The sequence below is a fragment of the Alligator mississippiensis genome, chromosome 16 (genome assembly GCF_030867095.1).
Source record: "Alligator mississippiensis isolate rAllMis1 chromosome 16, rAllMis1, whole genome shotgun sequence".
Taxonomy (NCBI): Eukaryota; Metazoa; Chordata; order Crocodylia; family Alligatoridae; genus Alligator; species Alligator mississippiensis.
In genome coordinates, this window is record NC_081839.1 from 11465479 (window position 1) to 11484712 (window position 19234).

At 50.1% G+C, this 19234-nt stretch overlaps 1 protein-coding gene across 3 annotated transcripts in view; it reads left to right on the top strand.

Moving 5' to 3' along the window:
- The window catches only part of SPPL2B (signal peptide peptidase like 2B), a 157300-nt gene that overhangs the window by 47072 nt on the left and 90994 nt on the right, over positions 1–19234 (top strand). For all 3 annotated transcript variants that reach the window (XM_014599846.3, XM_014599847.3, XM_059719606.1), the window contains exon 3: positions 4174–4356. In XM_014599846.3, the coding sequence (XP_014455332.2) occupies positions 4174–4356 (183 nt within the window). The remainder of the gene's footprint in view (positions 1–4173; positions 4357–19234) is intronic.

Genomic DNA, 19234 nt, shown 5'->3' on the forward strand with positions numbered 1-19234 from the left:
CATATATCTACATATTGATCTTCTAGCTATCTTATTCTATTTCTTTTTGAGCAGTATTCATAGAGATCTTTTCGAGTAGTCACGGTATTATTTTACTATTTCAGCCATTGCTAAAAGTGGCAGCAGTGACATAACAATGCAAAACCAGCAGTTTTAATGGCAGGGGTTTCTGATTGGGGGAGGGGGGGGGCGGGGCAGGGCTGGGCAGACATTGCTGCTGGGTCCTGCCACCAGCTTCCTCTGGGTCGTACTGCCCCTGTCTCCTGTCATCTGCATGTGGCCAAGGTGTTTATAATCCATGTTTTTTTGGTCCAGTGATGATTATGGTCTGCGTTAATGAGGGGATATAGCTGGTATCTGGGTCCATTGCCTTGGTGAGAATAGGAGATGGGCTGTTTGGAGTTGGCCTGTAAGCCAAGATAAGCATGTCCTGGAAGGTTGCCTTGAGATTATCATTTTCCAGAAAGGTTGGAGGTTGTTAATGATGTGTCCCAGGTGTTCAAGCTGGGGGCTGTAGGTGACAACAAGAAGGATTCTGATGTGCTCATTTTGGGGCTGGTATTGTAGCAGGTCAAAGCAGGGTATGAGTCTGGCTGTGATTTGAGTGGCTACAGTTTTAGGATTGTACAGCTACCCCTCATGTAACATTGTAGCTAGTTTCTTGCAAAGTGCAACTTTAAGCCAAACGATGGTAAGCAAATCCAATTTCCCCATAAGAATTAAAGTAAATAGCAGGGTTAGGGTCCAGGGAATTTTTTTCCCCAGACAAAAGACATTATATATCCAGGCCCACAGCCCCCTGCCCCCACTCCCCTGTGCTGCAGCCTAGAGCGCACTCCCACAGGTAAGTGGTGGTGTGAGAAAGAGATTTAGGTGCCTGTAGGGAGGGAGCTGGGCAGCCAGGTAGGGCTTGCAGCCCAGGGCTGCAGTGCACGGCTGCAGGGCCCCAGAGGAGAGCAGGACATGCCACAAGTGGCTCATCTGAGGGAGGGCTGGCTCCCTGCTGCTGCATACACTCCTGGGGGGCAGGGGGGACCTGCGACCCCCAGATCTATACCCGGTGCAGGCTGCAGACGCAGGTTCCCACACTTTTTCCCCTGCCTTGGGACCTCTGCAGCCCTAAGGACACAACCTGGCATGGCTGAGGACAGCGGGGCGTGCAGGGATCTCTGCACTGCTGCGAGCTCCCCCCCCCCCGTTGCCCTGGCAACACAGCCTCTGCTTGTGCTGTTGTTTTGAGGGGCGCAGCGCCATGAGCAGGAGGCATATTGCCAGGGCAATGGTGGGGGGGGGAGCTGCGCGCCACCCCACCACTGCCTGCTGAGATTTCAGGGGAGCAAAGTAGGGCTGAGCTGGCAATGGCTAGCAGCATCTTGGCACGCCCTGCTTCCCTGCCCCACAGCCCTGTGGGCATGACCCAGTGCAGCAACCACCAGTGAGTTGTGCGGGGATCTCCTGGCTGCTGTTCGCTCCCTACAGGGGCCTCAATCCCCCCCCACACTTATCTGCTGGAACTGCTCTGCAGGTCGCCTGTGGCCACATGCATATACATATATGCACGTGGCACCCCCATCTCACCGCGTGTCTCACTAGCAGGCGACAACCAAACAACATTATAACGGGACATCGCATGACATTAAATGAGTATATTCCCTAATAGATCAGCGATGTAATAACAAAGCAACGTTAACTGGTACAGCATTACGTGAGGAGTACCTGTATTGTAAGTGTCAGAATCCTTGCTTCAGATCCTAAAGGTGTGCATCCCAGTTAGTGGGATCAGAGCAAATACAGTTGAAGGACATGTGGCCACATGGGAACTCCCTGCCTAGCCACAGTGCTGGTCTCCCCACCTGCCTCTGGGCACGCTGCCCACCTTTCTCACCTGCCATGCCTTGATGACACATAATTAAGGTGTTAATTAGGCGGGAGGCTGCCCTTCGAATGCCCTGGTCTCCTGGGCCTATGTGTGCAGCTCCAACCACCCCTAGAGTGCACCCCATGCCTCACAGATGTTCCTAACAGCCGAGCTCTGCTTCAGCCTGAGGCCAGGCTCAACTCATCCTGGTGTTAGGCCTCTCACTTTCTGCCCTATTACAGGCCACACTTTTATACAGCCTCCCTCTCAGTGAGGCCTCTCCCACTCCACCCCCTCTCACACAGTCTCTCTCATACTGCCCCATTGCGGAGCCGCTCTCATACCACCCCTCCTTTTCCCGGAGCCACATTCACCGTGCCCTCACCCAAAGGGTCCTGAGGCTTGTTTCCCTGCGCTCTCCAGCCAGCAAGCGTGTGGCCTCTTGGGCTTCTCCCGCGACCCTCATCCGAGCGAGAGCTGGGCGGTTTGCAGAACGCTGGAGTGACTCTGCCTCTCGTCCCTCCCCAGGTTGCCCACCCACCTGCCCTGAATTAGGGGCTCCTGACTCGCCCTGTTGTTTACCCGTGGCACTTCCTCAGCTGCTCCACCCAGTTGGCCTCTAGCCCACCTGTGGCCTCACATGCCTGAAGGCTTACCTGGACCTAACCTGGCCCCCATGTTAGCAGGGCCTACCCTTGAGCCCCTTGCTCACCGGGACCTACTTCATGCTCTTGCCTCCCAGGGCCGCATCTTAGGCCCCCTGTTCATAGGGCCTCCATACAGTCCCCTCTCGGCATTCACATGTTGCCACTATATCCCAGCCCCTAACTCTGGCCTTTCTTCTTAAACTCTGAGCCCCTCATTCTCACTGGGCTCCTTCCCCCACACATGCACAGGCATGTGCGCATGGCTCCTAACTGCTGGGCGCCTTGCCTCTTCACTAGGCTCCAGACCCCTTACTAGGCTCTCCAGGCCTCTCAACTGCCACTCTGATGCAGACTGTCAGGTGCCCCACTGCACCCCGCTCTACACCTCTACCTCCATGGAGGCCTATACTCTGCCACCCTACGCTGGGGCCTGGGGCCGCCCCCCTGCCCCGGCTCAGGTGACTGCAGCCATGCCTGGCCCCACTCTCCAGGGTCTTGCACCCCAGATAGGCTCAGGTGGCTGCAGCTGTACCTGGTCCCAAACTACCTCCAATGTTAATTGACCCACCTGAAGATGGGGGCTGGGGTTTAGGCACACCTACTTGCCTTCCACCGGGGTGGTAACTGGCCTGGCATTTCTGGGGGGGCTAGTCCACATGCCAGCCTATCTAGGTCTGCTTGTATCTGCAGCCTATCTGCGGGTGTGTCCACACAACCCCATATCTTGGTGTCATTGACGAACTTGGCCAGTGGGCTTTTCACCCCCTCATTCTGGTCGTTGATGAAGATATTGAACAGCACTGGGCCAAGCATCTCAGTGAAGCTGGGAGTGTGGTTAGATAGGCTGATGATATTGGATTGTGGGATTGTTGCAACATATATGTTTGAAAAGTTTTGCTTTCTTCATCTTCTTTAAGGAGGGCAGGCATTTGCAATATCTGCATCCAACTGTGAAGCCTTTCCCCTCCTGGTACATGGCTGTTATGTCCCAATAGCTCTGTATGCTGTTTGTTAGTTCTGCAAGTCTGGTGTTGGCTTCTTCCTGTTTGCTTTATAAAACATTAATAAAATGGTTCTTCAATTTCTCGGAGACTGTAAAACAGTTTTTCCAACTAGGCTGTGTGGTACTTGTATCTCTCATTTCTTTGTGACAGGTTTGTAACAAGGCAGTGTATCTTGGGTAATAAGTAAAAGGTTTGTAACAAGGCATGATGCCTATTCAGAAGAATTGGGAGAACCAAGGAGCCGCCAGCCTTATTCTAAGCAAGGCAACCAAGTCAGTGAGAGATTCAGTGAAGATTTCAAGCCAAGTGCTTAGTAGTTTGGAAAAATAATAAACAGCTGAAAGTTATAGGCAATGTTAGTGAAAAACTGTGCAGCCTGCCTGTGTATAACAAGGTAAGCAGTCTCAGTATTCGGGCTTCTGTGAAAAGTGCATCTTTTGTGTCTGACTTGAATTTTCAAAAAACCTTAACTAATAACCTAGTATTATAGAGATTTAAGTGTTCTATTTTAGTAAAACTTAATTTAATGTGTGTTTTTTTTATTATTATCTTAGAACTTACAGTTTTTTAAAATGCCAATTCTTGTTTCATATAAATAAAGAGTTGGTTTTTTTCCAAAACTTTTATAGTTGCTGTTCTGAAACACATTTCTCTATCCTTTCAGTCCCTTTTGCAGCTTCAGGATCAGACAACATCTGTCTTGTGTTCTCCTTCTGATGTGCCTGATGGGGGATTTAATAACAGAATCCCCATGGTGATGCGGGGGAACTGCACCTTCTATGAAAAAGTGAGGCTTGCTCAGATCAATGGAGCTCGTGGCTTGCTGATAGTTAGCAGAGAGAGACTGGTGAGTGTATGCTTAGGTTTTATTGGAAGTTCTATTATATCTCTGATATCAAATTCTTGTTTGCATAATTTAATGTTTCACCTGGTATTTTATTCCTAATTTTTGACATGTCTCAATTCTTCCTGGACCTGCTGTATTTAGTTTTAGACCTGGAGTGTTCTTTGTGTGACGGACCAGTAGGGGGAGTTCCTGCATTGAGCCACCCACCTCACTGTGCCTGACCACCTACCAAGCTCTGAGTGCCCCTCCTGGGGTGTCTCATGTCTGGCCAACCCCCTTCCTAGAGCACACCTGCAAGCTTAGGGTAACCACTGCCACCACCCAGGACTCTGGTCTGTATCCAGGCCCAGTGCCCCCTGTGGTACACAGGCCTTTTAGACCTTGAGGGTGCTTGACCCACTGTGAGAACTTAGGGTGCTTCCTTTAACCTGAAGCACAAAGAGGTGTCACAACTTCTTCAAAACTAGGGTGTCCAGACTATGGAACAAGCTCCCCCTAGGGTGGCCAGACTATGGAACAAGCTCCCCACAGAGGTGGTGCAAACATCTACCCTAGAGGTCTTCAAGAGAAGACTGGATGGTCATCTGGCTGGGGTCACCTAACCCCAGATGTCTTTCCTGGTCATGCAAGGGGCTGGACCTGATAAACCTTCAGGGTCCCTTCCAGCCCTATGATTGTATGAGTAGCCTCCCTTAGTTAGCCAAGCATAGGGAGCTTAAAGGCATGCCCTAATCCTTCTCCCGGCAAGTCCACAATGCTTATTATAGTGGAGATCTTTATTGTTTAAAGAGGTTAGGCATGGGGAAGGGTACAGGATAGAAAAGTATCAGATGATAACCCAGAGCAAACCATGTCAGCTTAATAGCTGTTTGATATGCTTCTGCATTACAGTAAGCTATATATCTAGATAAGTTCCAAGTAGTTTACTTACTTCAGCATCCTGAGGGGAAAAAAGAGAGTTGCCGATGTTCCAGTTGCTGCATGTAACTTAACACAGCTGCTCCCCGCTCCTAGGGTGTCTTAGCTCTATATAACCCTTTTGACATCACCTTCAAGACCCAATCAAGGCCAGGTGGTGTTTGAGGCTGACCAACCAATTTAAAAAGCACCACTGGTCACCTTAAGAGACTGACATGCGCTCAAGCCCCTGCCCTCATGCCATGAGGTCAGTGCTAACACAGTAGAGATGTGGAGTTCCCACCCGCTTACCTGAAGTCCCCCATGTCCGCAGTAACCTGGGGCAGCCAAATTGACAGACAGGTGAAAAGACAATAGCAAGGAAAAACCTAATAGAAGACTTTGGGAAGAAACTGGGATAGCATTCTTCCACACTTTCCCAGTGAGATGCTAGAATAGACACCTTCCTCCTAGCCTTACAGCCGTCGATGGGAAGCAGCCTCAAATACTGGGTGCTGTTCTTGACTTCATGCTAAAGTATGTTCAGCTCTCTGCCCATGCTTGATGCCCTACTTAAACAACTTTGGAAGCTGCTTTGCTGAAGTATAGCAGCTCAGAGCTCAGTGATCCTGGCATTGGAAAGGTGATCCTTAAAACTGTATTCTCTGCTGCCTACAGCCTTGAACCCAAGGTCTTGGCCTGACCAGCAATGCCATTGTTCCCAACCTGCTACCTTAATGTTGTTTCCAGAGGCTGGATAGAGCTTATCCAAGAGTTTGCCCACTCCCTAATACGTGGGTGGCTGGCTCCTATCACTAGACGCTCCACTTCTGCTATGTAAGTCCAGAGAGAGGAAAAGGAACTGTCTGGCCTGTGTGTATTTAGTGACTGACATTGACCATTGTCTTCAGAAAAGGAGAGAAGAAAAGAAGTACCCTTTGCCTGGTCCTCTGCCCCATTCAGATAACCCTACTGCTGAACTCATGCAGGTAGATGGCCAGGGGAGGAAGACAGGGCAGGGGGAGGAGTGCTGTCATCTCACCTGAAATATAATGGGATGACTATCAGCAGAACTTGTTTCTCCTGTGGCACATCAGGACATGTGCTTACCTGCTGCCCTATAGAAAAGGATGCAGGAAATGTGCCAACCCAGGCCCTGCAAGGGCGGGGAGTCAGCTTGGGGTTGACACAAAACTCAGCTGGGCCCAGGCAGGACTCCCAACAGATACCAGTCCATGGGGGGTTCTGTTTCCCATGGAAGGACCTGGGCTACCTAAGAAATGCAGAGACCATCCCTCAACACAGGAACTACAGCTACCCCACTGGCTTAAAGCGTGAAGCAAAGATCATGCAGTAGGGTCCATCTATGCCATGTCTGAGATGGAACTAGCTGCCTTCCAGGAGTAAATCCACAAGAACCTGGCCTAGGGATATGGTGGCCATCATACAGGACATTCCAGTTTTCTGCTACTCTTGTCTTCTATTGATACAAAACTAGACACCTTTATGTCCTCTATATTTCTCTTAAGAGAAAAATAGAGGACATAAAGGCATCCGATTTTGAATCAGCCGGCCTGTCCTCTATGATGGCCACCCTACCTAGGGATTTACAAGGAAATTTCACATTGGCTGGTGCCCCTGGCCTGTTCTTCAAGGAGAAAGATGGAAGGTCTCTGTGTGGACTACTGGACCCTGAACTGAATCACTGTGTGAAATCATTATGAAATGAAAGGGATATGAAATCGTTACCCCTTACTTCTAATCCTAGAGCTACAAGATCATCTAAAAACTCTCTGCATGTTTAAAGAACTTGATCTCACTGGTGCATGCAATATGGTTAAAGTAAGGGTTGGCAATGAATAGAAAATGGCCCTCTGAATCTGTATGGACATTTTGAGTACCTGGTTATACTGTTTGGGCTAACTAGTACAGCAGCCACTTTTCAGCCCATTTTCAGCGGCAAAGCTTGAAAAATGTGTATTTAGCCAGTCTTCTGCTGAGTTCCTTGCCTTTATTATGTTCCTAGAAGGTCTGGAAATGGAGCCTTGGAAGGTACAGGAAGTCTGCAGGTGGAGGGCACCCTAAAATGTCAAGGAACTCCAGAGATTTCTGGGGTTCACAAATTTTTATGAGCAAGTCATCACCAATTTTGCCCAGGTAATGACCCCCCTGTCACCATCCTGCTTTATAAAAACATTCAGTTCTGTTCGTCTGCTGAGGCCTAGCCTGTCTTTGAGCACCTGAAGCAATACTTTACCTTAGCATAGTGACCATATACCCCAGTTTGGCAGGGACACTCCTGGATTCCATAGCCTGGTCCCAGCAGGTTGGTCAAAAGTCCCAGGCTAGAGTCTGGCAGGGAAGTGGGGTGGCATGGTGCACCAGGCAGGCAGCCACGCAGGCACCCCTTCTGCTGTGCAAGCCCAAGGACGTGCCATGTGCAGGCAGGGTGGTGCCTGCTCCAGTCTGCCTGTCTTGCTCCTGCATAGGAGCAGCAGTGCCTGCCCAGCCACCTGCCTGGCATACCATACTGCTCCACCTCCCTGCTGGACTCTGGCTTGGGACTTCAGACCAACCAGCTGGGACAGGGCTATGGAATCTGGGAGGGTCCTAGCCAAACAGGGGTGTGTGCTAACCCTACCTCAGCCCCAGTTTTGGCTCACCCAGACCCAGCCTTGGCTTTGTGGTGGAAACAGCTGCCTCTAGCATAGTAAATGGCACACTAGTCTCTCAACAAAAGGGCCCAGAGCAGACACTACATTCGTGTGCTGCCTTTTTCTCCAGGCTCTTTCCAGCAGAACAAAACTAAGAAATCTTGGACTGCCATTAGAGTGGACTTTGGAGACTAACAGCATCACCTGAAAGGAAGTTATCATACAATTCAGGTCTTTAGCAACCGCAAAAAATTGGAATACTTTCAGAAAGCCAAAGTTTTTAACCACAGGCATCTCTGATGGGTTTTCCCCTCCCACACTGTTTGACTTTCAGGTAACATACCAGTGTGGGCCTCAAAGTGGGAAGGCAGGTGCTCTCTCCCAAACAGCTGAGTATGATACAGACTCTTCACAAGACATTCCAGAAGCTAGCCCTTTCCTAAAGCCCCAAACTTCATTAGTGTTACATTACCCTTGGATCTACCCTGTGCAACCACTAGGGAAGAGTGAGCCCCAAAAGACCAGCCCATCTCCATAAAGAAGAAATATTGCATTAGGATGGGGTTATGTTTACTAGGGAAAAGATCTCACTACCCCTGGCTCTGCTAGGTTGACTATCATATGTTTTTTGTCTAAGCTATGACTTTCCGCTGGCAGGACCTCATGGAACAAAAACCCATACTCACTCACCTCTCATTATTTCTGGTGGTTGTAGCTGCACAGACAGTGCAGGCCTTTGTCTATTCCTGTGACATGTGCTTGCACTAAAAGGCTTCCTCAGAAGACGTGAGGCTCCTCCAAACCTTTCCCACTGCCACCTTGACAGTGGGCTGCTGTTGCCCTAGATTTCCATCATGGAGCCAGCAGGCTTGAACAATTTTTGTGTGATTCTGACTATGACAGATCAGCTTACCCAATGGTCCATTTAATTTCATGTGGTACAACTCCATGGACTTCCAGATCGTTTTTCATCGGACTTCAGTTGACTGTTGGCTCTAGCGTAAAGCCCTATGGCCACTGGGAGTCTGCACCTACCTCTCCTCTGCCTCTTATCTCCAGAATGATGCCCAAGTTGAAAAATCAAATCAGATCTTCAAGCAGTACCTCCATTACTGCTTGAACTTCCAGCAAGACCATTGGTCTACCTTACTGAGAATTTGCATATAAAAATTTTGAGTACTCCTAGACCAGGCAGTTTTTTACTACCCTTGGTTTCACCCAGCACTACCCATAGGATCCATCAACCCAACAGCTATGGAATTGATTCAACATATTAGGTTCAAGAAGTACTGAAACAACACCTCAAAAAGGCAAAGGAAGATTATAAGGAAAAGGTGGACCCATGCTGCCAGCCAGGGTCTGCTTACTTCATGGACCAGAATGACTTTGTTGAACACCTTCATACCAGTTAGTCCTCATGAAGCCTGGACCACCACTTCCTAGGACCTTATTCCATTAGCTGGCAGATCAACCCAATGGCATATGAATTTCAACTGCATATATGGCAGTGCGAGGGGGGGGGGTGCATGTGTATGGTGGGGTGTGCGTGTAGGACTCAGCCTATGAACTCACACACTGTCCCTGCCTGCGTGCACGTGCGCACACACTTGCACTGCTCTTGCTTTCACACACACACACTGTTCCTGCCTGTGCGTACACACACGCACATACACACCAGCATGGCCCTGTGCTCCCCAGTCCAGGGATGCAGTCAGGAGCCATGTGGTGGCAGGAGCAGTGGGGGCAGGAAGGTAGTGAAATGCCTGGGGGTGGGGTGAGGCTGGGCTGCTCAGTTCTGCTGAGGGCTCCCCCTGGATCCTACTGCCCCTGGCTCCTGTCAGCTTTGATGGGCAGTCAGAAGAAAATAAATATTAATTTACTAACTTTTTTAGGGGCCCCGCAGACTGAATAGAATGGTCTGGTGGGCCGAATCTGGCCCATGGGCTGTATTTTGCCTGCCTCTGATTTATAGTGTGGGAAGGACTTCACTAGCCCCAATTTCTACCACCCCCTGTGACAGTTGAGGGACAAGAAAATACCTCACCTATGAAATCTTAGTTTCAAAGTGGATGTGGGGGAAATTTACCTTGTTAAATGGGAGGGATATTACCCTGAGGACTGCACACAGGAATCTGCAGAATACATCCATGCCCCTAACGTGCTGAAGGAGTTCCACCAAAACCACCCTGATAAACCAGTGCCAGTGCCACCCAGGAGCTGCTCTAAAGGGACAGTTGATGTTAGGCATACAGGTTTCGGACCAAGCCAGAATGAAGTTAAGTGGCAGGGGAGGGGAGGGCACGTGGGAGCAGAGGTTGTGGTGGGAGAGGCCAGGGCAGGAGATAGCAGGGGAGCCAGGTACAGGGCAGGTGGCAGGGGGTGTAGGCAATTCTTAGTGGTGGCAGATGACTTGGGGTCCTGGTTTTCACAGTTTGGAAGCCTACCAATGCCTCAATCACTATAATAAAATAAATTCCCAGTACCTGTATGTTTTAGTAATTGATATGGGGTTTTTTATCATGGAAAATCAGAGCTCCCCTGCCCCCTTAGCTCACCAGGATCCAGGTCCAGGGCCCTCTCTTCCCAAGCCACAGCCCCCGAGCCCTGCTGTTACCCCTGCCCCCCCCGCCCTGCCAAAGCAGAACCTCAGCTGCCAGAGCTACGGGGCCAGTGACCTGGGTCCGCAGCCCCCTGCCCCCCACAGCAGCACCTGAGCCCCAGCTGATGTCTGCAGGAGGCAGCGGCTGCTGCAGTGTAGCAGAGCCCAGCTTCCCCCCCCCACCCCCCCACCCCCGGCAGCTTGGCCAGAGTGGAACCCGTTGGGGGGGGGGGCGGGTGTGGGCTGCCCGTTGTGGGCTTGGGGAGGGGCGGGGGGGGGCAGCTCCCTACCACTGTGTACACTCCCTGGGGGATGGGGGTCACGTGCCACCCAGATCTGTGCGTGGGGTGGGTGTGGGCTCGGGCTCCCCGCCCCACTGCCTTCCCTTGGGGCATCTGCCTTCCCTTGGGGGTCTGGCAGGCCAGGCAGGGAAGCTCGTGACTGCTGCAAGCCCCGTGCTGCCCTGGCAACATGCCCTTTGTCCTCCTCAGAGTGGAGGCCCTGGGGGAGGGCAGCAGGGCAGGGAACCTGAGCCTGCAGCAGGCAGCCCTCACGCACCCTGCTCCGTGCACAGATCTGGGGGGCATGTGCGCCGCCCCCCCGTGAGTGCATGCAGTGGTGGGGAGCTAGCCCCCTGCCCCCCGGATGAGCCTCCCGCAGCCCTGTCCTGCTCCCCACTGGTGCCCTGTGGGTGCTTGTGGCCCCAAGCCCTATGCACTGCCAGGCTGGGCAGCAGCCCCAGCCCCAACCCTGGTCCTGCCCAACTCCCTCTGTATGGGAGCCTCAATTGTTTCCTCCTCCTCCCCCCCGCAACCCCCGGCCTGACTTGACTTGACTGCGGGAGCTGCTTTCTAACCTGCCTGGTGGCCATTTGCACGTAAGTGCACGTGGTGTCCCCTGCCTGACCGCCTCTTCCCACTCCCCCTGGCTAGAGCTCTGCCAACCTGCACAGAGCTCTTTGCAAAAGAGCAAAATCCAGGTTTCTCTGTTAAATTGAAAAATCCATGTTTCATAGTTTCATAGTTGGTAGGGTCGGAAGGGACCTGAGGAGATCATCTAGTCCGACCCCCTGCCGTGGCAGGAAAGAGTACTGGGGTCAAAAGACCCCGGCCAGATGTTTGTCCAGCCTCCTTTTAAAGACCCCCAGAGTAGGAGCCAGCACCACTTCTTTTGGAAGCTGGTTCCAGGTCCTAGCCGCCCTGACAGTGAAATAGCGCTTCCTAACGTCTAGCCTGAAACTACCCTCTGCCAGCTTGTGTCCATTGTTTCTTGTAACTCCTGGGAGTGCTCGGGGGAACAGGGACTCTCCCAATGCCTGTTGGTCCCCCTTGACTAGTTTGTAGACTGCCGCTAGATCCCCTCTCAGCCTTCTCTTTTGGAGACTGAGCAGGTTCAGGTCCCTCAGCCTCTCCTTGTAGAGCCTGCCCTGCTGACCCCTGATCATGCGGGTGGCCCTCCTTTGGACCCTGTCCAGATTGGCCACATCCCTCCTGAAGTGCGGCGCCCAGAACTGGACGCAGTACTCCAGCTGCGGCCTGACCAGTGTCGCATAGAGGAGGAGGATCACCTCCTTGGACCTGCTTGAGATGCATCTGTGGATACACAACAAGGTATGGTTGGCCTTCCTGACCGCGTCCCCACTTTGTCGGCCCATGTTCATTATGGCATCAGTAATGACTCCAAGATCCTTTTCTGTCTCAACACTGGCGGGAAGGGAGTTTCCCAGCCTGTAGATGTGCTGCTGGTTCTTCCTCCCTAGGTGCATTACCCTGCACTTGTCAGTGTTGAACCCCATCCTGTTCTCTTTGGCCCACCCCTGTAACCTGTCTCCATCTGCTTGCAGCCTGTTCCTTCCTACTAGCGTACCCACTTCACCCCACATATTAGTGTCATCTGCGAACTTGAGCAGGGTGCTTTCTTCCCCCTCGCCCAAGTCACTGATGAAGATGTTGAATAGTGCGGGCCAGAGGACCAAGCCCTGGGGAACCCCACTGCCCACATCCCTCCAGGTCGAATAAGACCCATCCACCACCGCCCTCTGGGTGCAGCCCTCCAGCCAGTTAGTGACCCATCTGACCGTGTAGGCATCAACACCACTGTCTCCTAGTTTCTTACTGAGAATGGGGAGAGAGACCATGTCAAAGGCCTTCCTGAAGTCCAGAAAGACTATATCCACTAAGACACCTGCATCCAAGGACTTGGTGACCTGGTCGTAGAAGGCCACCAGGCTGGTTTGACAAGACCTGCCCCTAAGGAACCCATGCTGGTTGCCCCTGAACATAGCCTCCTGTGCTGGCCCTTCCTGGACATGTACCAGGATAATTCTTTCGAAAAGCTTCCCCAGGACTGAGGTAAAACTCACGGGCCTATAGTTTCCTGGGTCCTCTTTCCTCCTTTTTTTGAAGATAGGGACCACACTGGCCCTTTTCCAGTCCTCTGGCACATCACCCGAGCACCATGAGTGCTCGTAGAGCTGTGCCAGAGGTCCTGCAATGACCCTGCTAGTTCCTTCAGCACTCTGGGGTGGAGATCATCAGGACCTGCAGATTTAAATACATCTAGTCCCTCCAGAAGTTTTTCTTTGGTAAAAGGGAAAATCCATTTTTTTTTTTCCATTTTTCCATGGGAAATGGAAAACCCAGATCCTTTCAGATGACAGAACTAGGAGCAGTGGTCTCAAGTTGCAGCAAGGGAAGTTTAAGTTGGATACTAGGAAAAACTTTTTCACTAAGAAGGTAGTAAAGCAGTGGAGAACAGGTTACCCCAAGAGGTTGTGGACTCTGCATCCTCGGAGGTTTTAAGACCTAGCTAGTCAAAGCTTTGGCTGAGATGATCTCGGTGGGGATAGTCCTGGTTTGAGCAGGGGGTTGGGCTAGGTGACCTCTTGAGGTCCCCTCTATTCCTATTTTTCTATGAATGAAGTGGGGGAGAATGGGGGCAAGCAGGAAGGAGCAGGGGCCAGGCTGCTTGACCCCTTATCTCATTACTGCCTCCTCTACCACCTCTTCCACTGCTTTCCCTGCTGTAGTGGTGGGGGACAACAAATTTAAGATGACCCTCCTATATTTAGGATCTGTTCTTGGAAAATTATAACAAATTTATCAATTTTTTTATGTATAGAATCTAATTATTAGGAGGTTGTCTTGAAGTCTGAGTTGTTTTGGATTTGCCTAAATACAATATAGGTGAGGCCAGTGGGGAATCTGTTGTAGAAGCCTGGTGATTTGAAGCAAGACCCAGAGGCTTTCAAGTAGGTATCACACTGCAGAAACAGCATCTTTCAAGTGACAGTTGGCAAGCCCTTCTCATGAGCGATGCCATGGAAAACTGTTTCCAACACTGCCAAGGTGCTGGCCAAGAGGATAGGACATCAGCAGGAATCTTGGTTTTCTCTGTTAAATCCAAAATTCTCTGATTTAAAAAAACAAAACCAAAAACAAACCCAACCCACAAATCCACTTTTTTTCATGATTAAAATGAAACACCACTATTTATATATCTATATCTATATAGATATCGGTTGAGCATGATGTTTTACTGATATATTTGCAATTTGGAAGCTTACCAGTACCTCAGTCATTATAATAGATTCATATAAAATTAATTCTAAATACCTATATATTTTGGCATTTGACTTTTTTTTTTTTATTATGGAAAATCAGAGCTCCCCCTGCCCCCTCCACTCACCAGAATATGGTGGACAGCTGTGGCTGTCTCCTTCACTGCTTTGTGGCATTGAGCAGCCCTGATATGCAGGCGCCCCTCACTTCCAAGCCATGACTTGCAGACAGAGCTGGCCTTAGGGTGGGCAGCAAGGATTACTGCCCAGGGCATCATGGCTGGTAGCAGAGGCATCCCAGCACCCCAGGACAGGGCCCCACCTCAGCTCGGCCAGGAGCAGAGGAGACGGCAGCAAGCCTGGGGTGCTTCTCATTCCTGACCTGCAGCCCTGCTGTGGGGGTACAGTTGCCCACCACCCCCAGGCTCCAGCTCCCAAGTGTGTGTGTAGGGGAAGGCACCCAACCATAGGTGACATGTTTGTGTGGGGAGCATAGGGAGATATTCACCTCCCTCCAGATTTCTACGCCCAGTGGGGCACAGGGCTGCAGCCTGGCTAAACTGGCACCGAACAGGAGCTGCCTTCGCAGCCTAGCCGGCAGAAACCAGTGTTGGAGTGTGGTGTGGGGCAGCGAGACTCGCTGCTACTGCTGCTGCCACAAATCTGCACCAGCCGCACTGCCATGGTGAGGTGCCCCCTGCCCACCACCACAGTGAGGAGGCACAAGCTTCTGCTATTGCAATGGCAAGCAGAGGGCACCTCACTTTGGCACCCATGGTAGCACAGTTGACGCAGGGCTTGCAGCGGCAAAAGCAGCAATGAGTTTCACTGCCGTGGTCTGTCCTCCTGCACCAGACATGGAGGTGGCTTCTGCCCAGTGCTGGTCCAGCCAGGCTGCAACCCTGCTATGGGTGCAGAAATCTGGAGAGACATTTTACCACCCTACCTTCCAACGTGTCAGCTCTGGCACCTGAACCCTCCCCACGAGTGTGCACAGCAGCAGGGAGCCACCCTAGCCAAGCTGCCTGTGGTGACATCCCATTCCACAACCGGGCCGCGCATTTCCACCTGGCCACCGCCTACTGCCCTGGCTGGGCAGTGCCCCCAGCCACCAACCCCGCCCCACTCCCTCCCTCATTGTGCAGGCTCTGCACAAGCTGCTGCCTCAATCTCCTCACAGGTTGTGTCTGTTCCCACTTCCCACACATGGCCTACGCCACCCTCTCCACTCTCAACTTGCCTAAAGGCAGCTGTGGGAGCTGCTCTTCACCAGGCTGCCTGGGGCTGTATTGCTAGCAATGCGCGTGTGTGTACATGCACATGGTGCTCCCTGCCTCTCATCACCCTCCTCCAGCCCCTTGGAGGCTGGAACTGTGACAGCCTGCAAGGAGAAACCTTCAGTTTCCTGCATTTTTCTCCTTTAAAGGGGAAAATTTGCATTTTTCTGTAGCAAATGGGAAACGCAGATCCCTGGACATCAGTGTAAAACTGTATCAAAAAAGACAATACATGTCTCTTGTTTAACAAGCTTGTCTTTTTTGGTTAGTAAACCAAATGTATGCTGTTCAAAGCTTAAAAACAAAATTCCTTTATTGAGGGGAATTAGGTTTGGGGTATTCCCTAGAATTGTGTGCACTTGGGTGAAGAATGTGATTCAAAGTCATAGGGTGGATGCTTAGATTATACTGTTTTTTTCTCAAGTTTATACCATTTTCCTTCCTAAATCTTTGTTTAATACTGTTTGTGAGGATAGAAATGAACACAGGTCTCTGGTGCTTACCGTGCATGGAGTGTGGTGGGATTTCTCTGATTATTAAATGTACTCCACTAGGGCCTCTGATATACCTTAAAGTAAAGGCACTATGGGATCTGATGCAGGATCCCAACAATTGCACTTCAAGCAATGCGTCATGTGCATGGCAGGAGGCACAATGTGGGATCCCACATTAGATCCCATTGTGCCGTATCACCAGTGCAGGGGGAGCTCGATCTTGATCAAGTAGCAAGCTTCTCTTCCTCCGTTTCCCAGCTTGGAAGCTCCAGTCGTCTAACCAGGGCTCCCAGCCATGGGAGCACATAGTGCATTTCCCCCAGCTGGGAGCCCCAGCTCCCAGTTAGCTGAGTGGTGTTTCCAGCTTCTAGAACATATGGGAGTCTTGAAAGGGTTCCCTGTGCTCCAGAAGCTAGACACCTGTTCAATTAAATTGATAGGAGCCAATCACTAAGTTATTACACTTTTTGTGCAATACCTTTGTGGCTTGTTCCTTATTTTATCACACCATTAATTGATTAAATATGTGGCCAGGTCATTATGTAGGATGTGATAAAACAGTTAATCATGGCTTAATTGTAATATCCATCAATGGCCTAGGTCTCGGGCTCCTTCACTGTTTGCTGCTTCACCACTCAGATCAGTCTGTAGAAATCCACATAGCTCCAGAAACCAGTTGTCCCTTTGACATCTTTGTGCCAGCTTTCTTCAAGATGCTTGCCTCTGGGGTGGGGGACAGTACTGGTATAGAAAACCACAGCAGAATATCGTCTTGTTGGGGGACCGAGCTACAGATTCCTGTGTACGAATTTTGCAGCTTCTGTAACATGTAAACATTGGATATTTGCCTTGGGTGTATCTCTCTGTATTTTCATTCTTTATACATCATGCATTACAAACTCATGACCACTCTTTGAAAGGAGATTTTAATAATTTGTGCTTTATATTTTATTTAAAATCTGGCTTGGGTTCTCTGTTAGTGCTTTAAGCGTTACCACATTGGTGAGGGAAGGGAAATATTTTTGTGATAGTAATGAATAACAGAACTTTTGCTCTCCATTTTCTCCGTGTTGCTGTTCATTTTTTGCGAGCGGAGAAGCTCTGTTTCCAGGACCCTATCACAAAATAGACTTGAAGGTTCTCTGGGATAAAGGTTACAACATGATAGGGAAAGGGGTATCATTGTGGCTGCTGTATTTTTTCACATACAAGATCAGCCAACAGGAGGGGTAGTATAAAGCAGTGGTTTTCAACCTTTTTTGTACCAGGACCCATTCATAAATATCAATGGCCAGTCCCAACTCAATACCCCTCACCCCCTACCTGCTGCCCCCCCATCCCCAGGTCCTACCTTCTGCAGTGTGTGGGGCAGGGGTTGGGTGTGTGAGGCAGTGGGGTGTGTGTAGGGCATGGAGGGCCCCAAGCAGCCCCTTGCAGGCTGGAATTTTGCCAGCCTCCAAGGGAAAAGCCACAGTTTTCAATGTTTTTCTCCTCTAAAGGAGAATCTATTTTTAAAGTTTGTTGATCCATTTTTAATGTTTGTTCGTGACCCTTTCATATGTTCTTGTGACCCACTTATGGGTCACGACCCACAGGTTGAGAAACACTGGTATAGAGGAAGTACAGTGCAATCCTGCTAGTTAGTTTTCTTTCCCTCCTAGCTCACTGGCTTCCTTGCAGGTGGGAGTGGGGGAAGGGGGGAGGGGGTTGAGAGGTCAGTGGGAGGGGATGGCCTCCTTATGCATAGTCAAAAAAAGAAAAGGCTTCTTAAATGAAATGTAAGCCCCACAACAACGACTATGCATAGACTGAAAGCTGGGAGGTATAAATAGCAAGCAGGACTCGTAGTAGAGATATCTTTTATTAGACCAATGAGACTTTTTCCAAAAAAAATTATTTAATTGCAAGCTTTCGGGCACAAACACCCTTTATCAGGCATTAGAGAAAAGATTGTAAAAGTTCTGCTGGATGGAAAACTCTGCTGGGCAGTCAGTTCAGAAGACTCCTCGGAGCAGACTGCCCAGAGGAGTTTTCCATCTATTGACTCCTCTGTGAAATCCTCTGACACATGAACTTTCTTTTCTACCCAGGAGAACTTGTATAGTCTTTTCTCCAATGCCTGATGAAGGGTGTTTGTGTCTGAAAGCTTGCAATTAAAGACATTTATTTGCAAAAATCTTGTTGGTCTAATAAAAGTTATCATCTCTACTACAAGTCCTGATCTCTTCCTGTAGATCAATACGGCTACAACCTGGATACCTGATGCACAGGAGGTATAAACGGTTTTTGAAACTTCACAAACTCTGAATGTCCCAAAGCAAAGGACCAGAAAGGTAATGGTTAAATTTGTCTCTAGTGCCATAAAGAAGCTGAAAGCTGTAAGATGCTAACAGGTTTTACCCATGCCCACTCTGAATGCCTTCAAGCAGGGTTCCAGGAAAATTTCCTTTGAAAGCTCCACAATACCACAGTAGCAGCCATGGAGGTCAGGCAAATTCTCGTTTTCAGGATCACCACTAGTGGCCATAAAAAGGTGAAGACTAGTTTTGAAGGGTGAACCAGGTGAAGACTAGTTGTGACCTCACCTCACCTCACCCCCCCCCCCCCCAATCTATAACTACTCTCAGACATGGGGCCTGAATGTTTTCACTTGCAGCTCCCCTAATTAGAAATGTTTACTGGCAATGGACTTGCACACTGCACACCCTGTCAGTGCCATTTTAACACAGAACGGTAAGATGAGCAAACTCATTTCCCCCCACCCCTGGCTGGGAATGCCTGCCAACAAGGGTTGCCATCACCTTGGATGCATAGTGGGTGCAAGCAGTGTTTGGGGATGGGTGGAGAACTGGGTGGCATTTTAGAGAAGATGCTGTAGTTTTGATAAATTGCCATTCATCAATAGATTCTGTAGCTGGGCATGCAGGAGTCATAAAATCATAGAAAATTAGGGTTGGAAGGGACCTCAGAATCGCTTCCCTTGACCTGCTGGCAACACACCTGCCAATGCAGCCCAGTATGGCGGTAGCCTTTGTAACAAGGGCACATTGCTGGCTCCTATTTAGCTTATTGTCCACTGTAACCCCCAGGGCCTTTTTTGCAGCTGCTGCCCAGCCAGCCAGCCCCCAGTGTGTACCGGTTCATGGAGTTGTTCCATCCTAAGTGCAGGACTTTGCACTTGTCCTTGTTGAACCTCATGAGATTCCTTTTTTGCCCAATCCTCCAATTTGTCTAGCTCACTCTGAACCCTAACCCTACCCTCCAGTGTATCTACTACTCCCCCCAGCTTGGTGTCATCTGCAGACTTGCTGAGGGTGTACTCTATGCCATCTTCCAGGTCACTGATGAAGATATTGAACAAAATTGGTCCCAGGACCAATCCCTGGGACACTCCACTT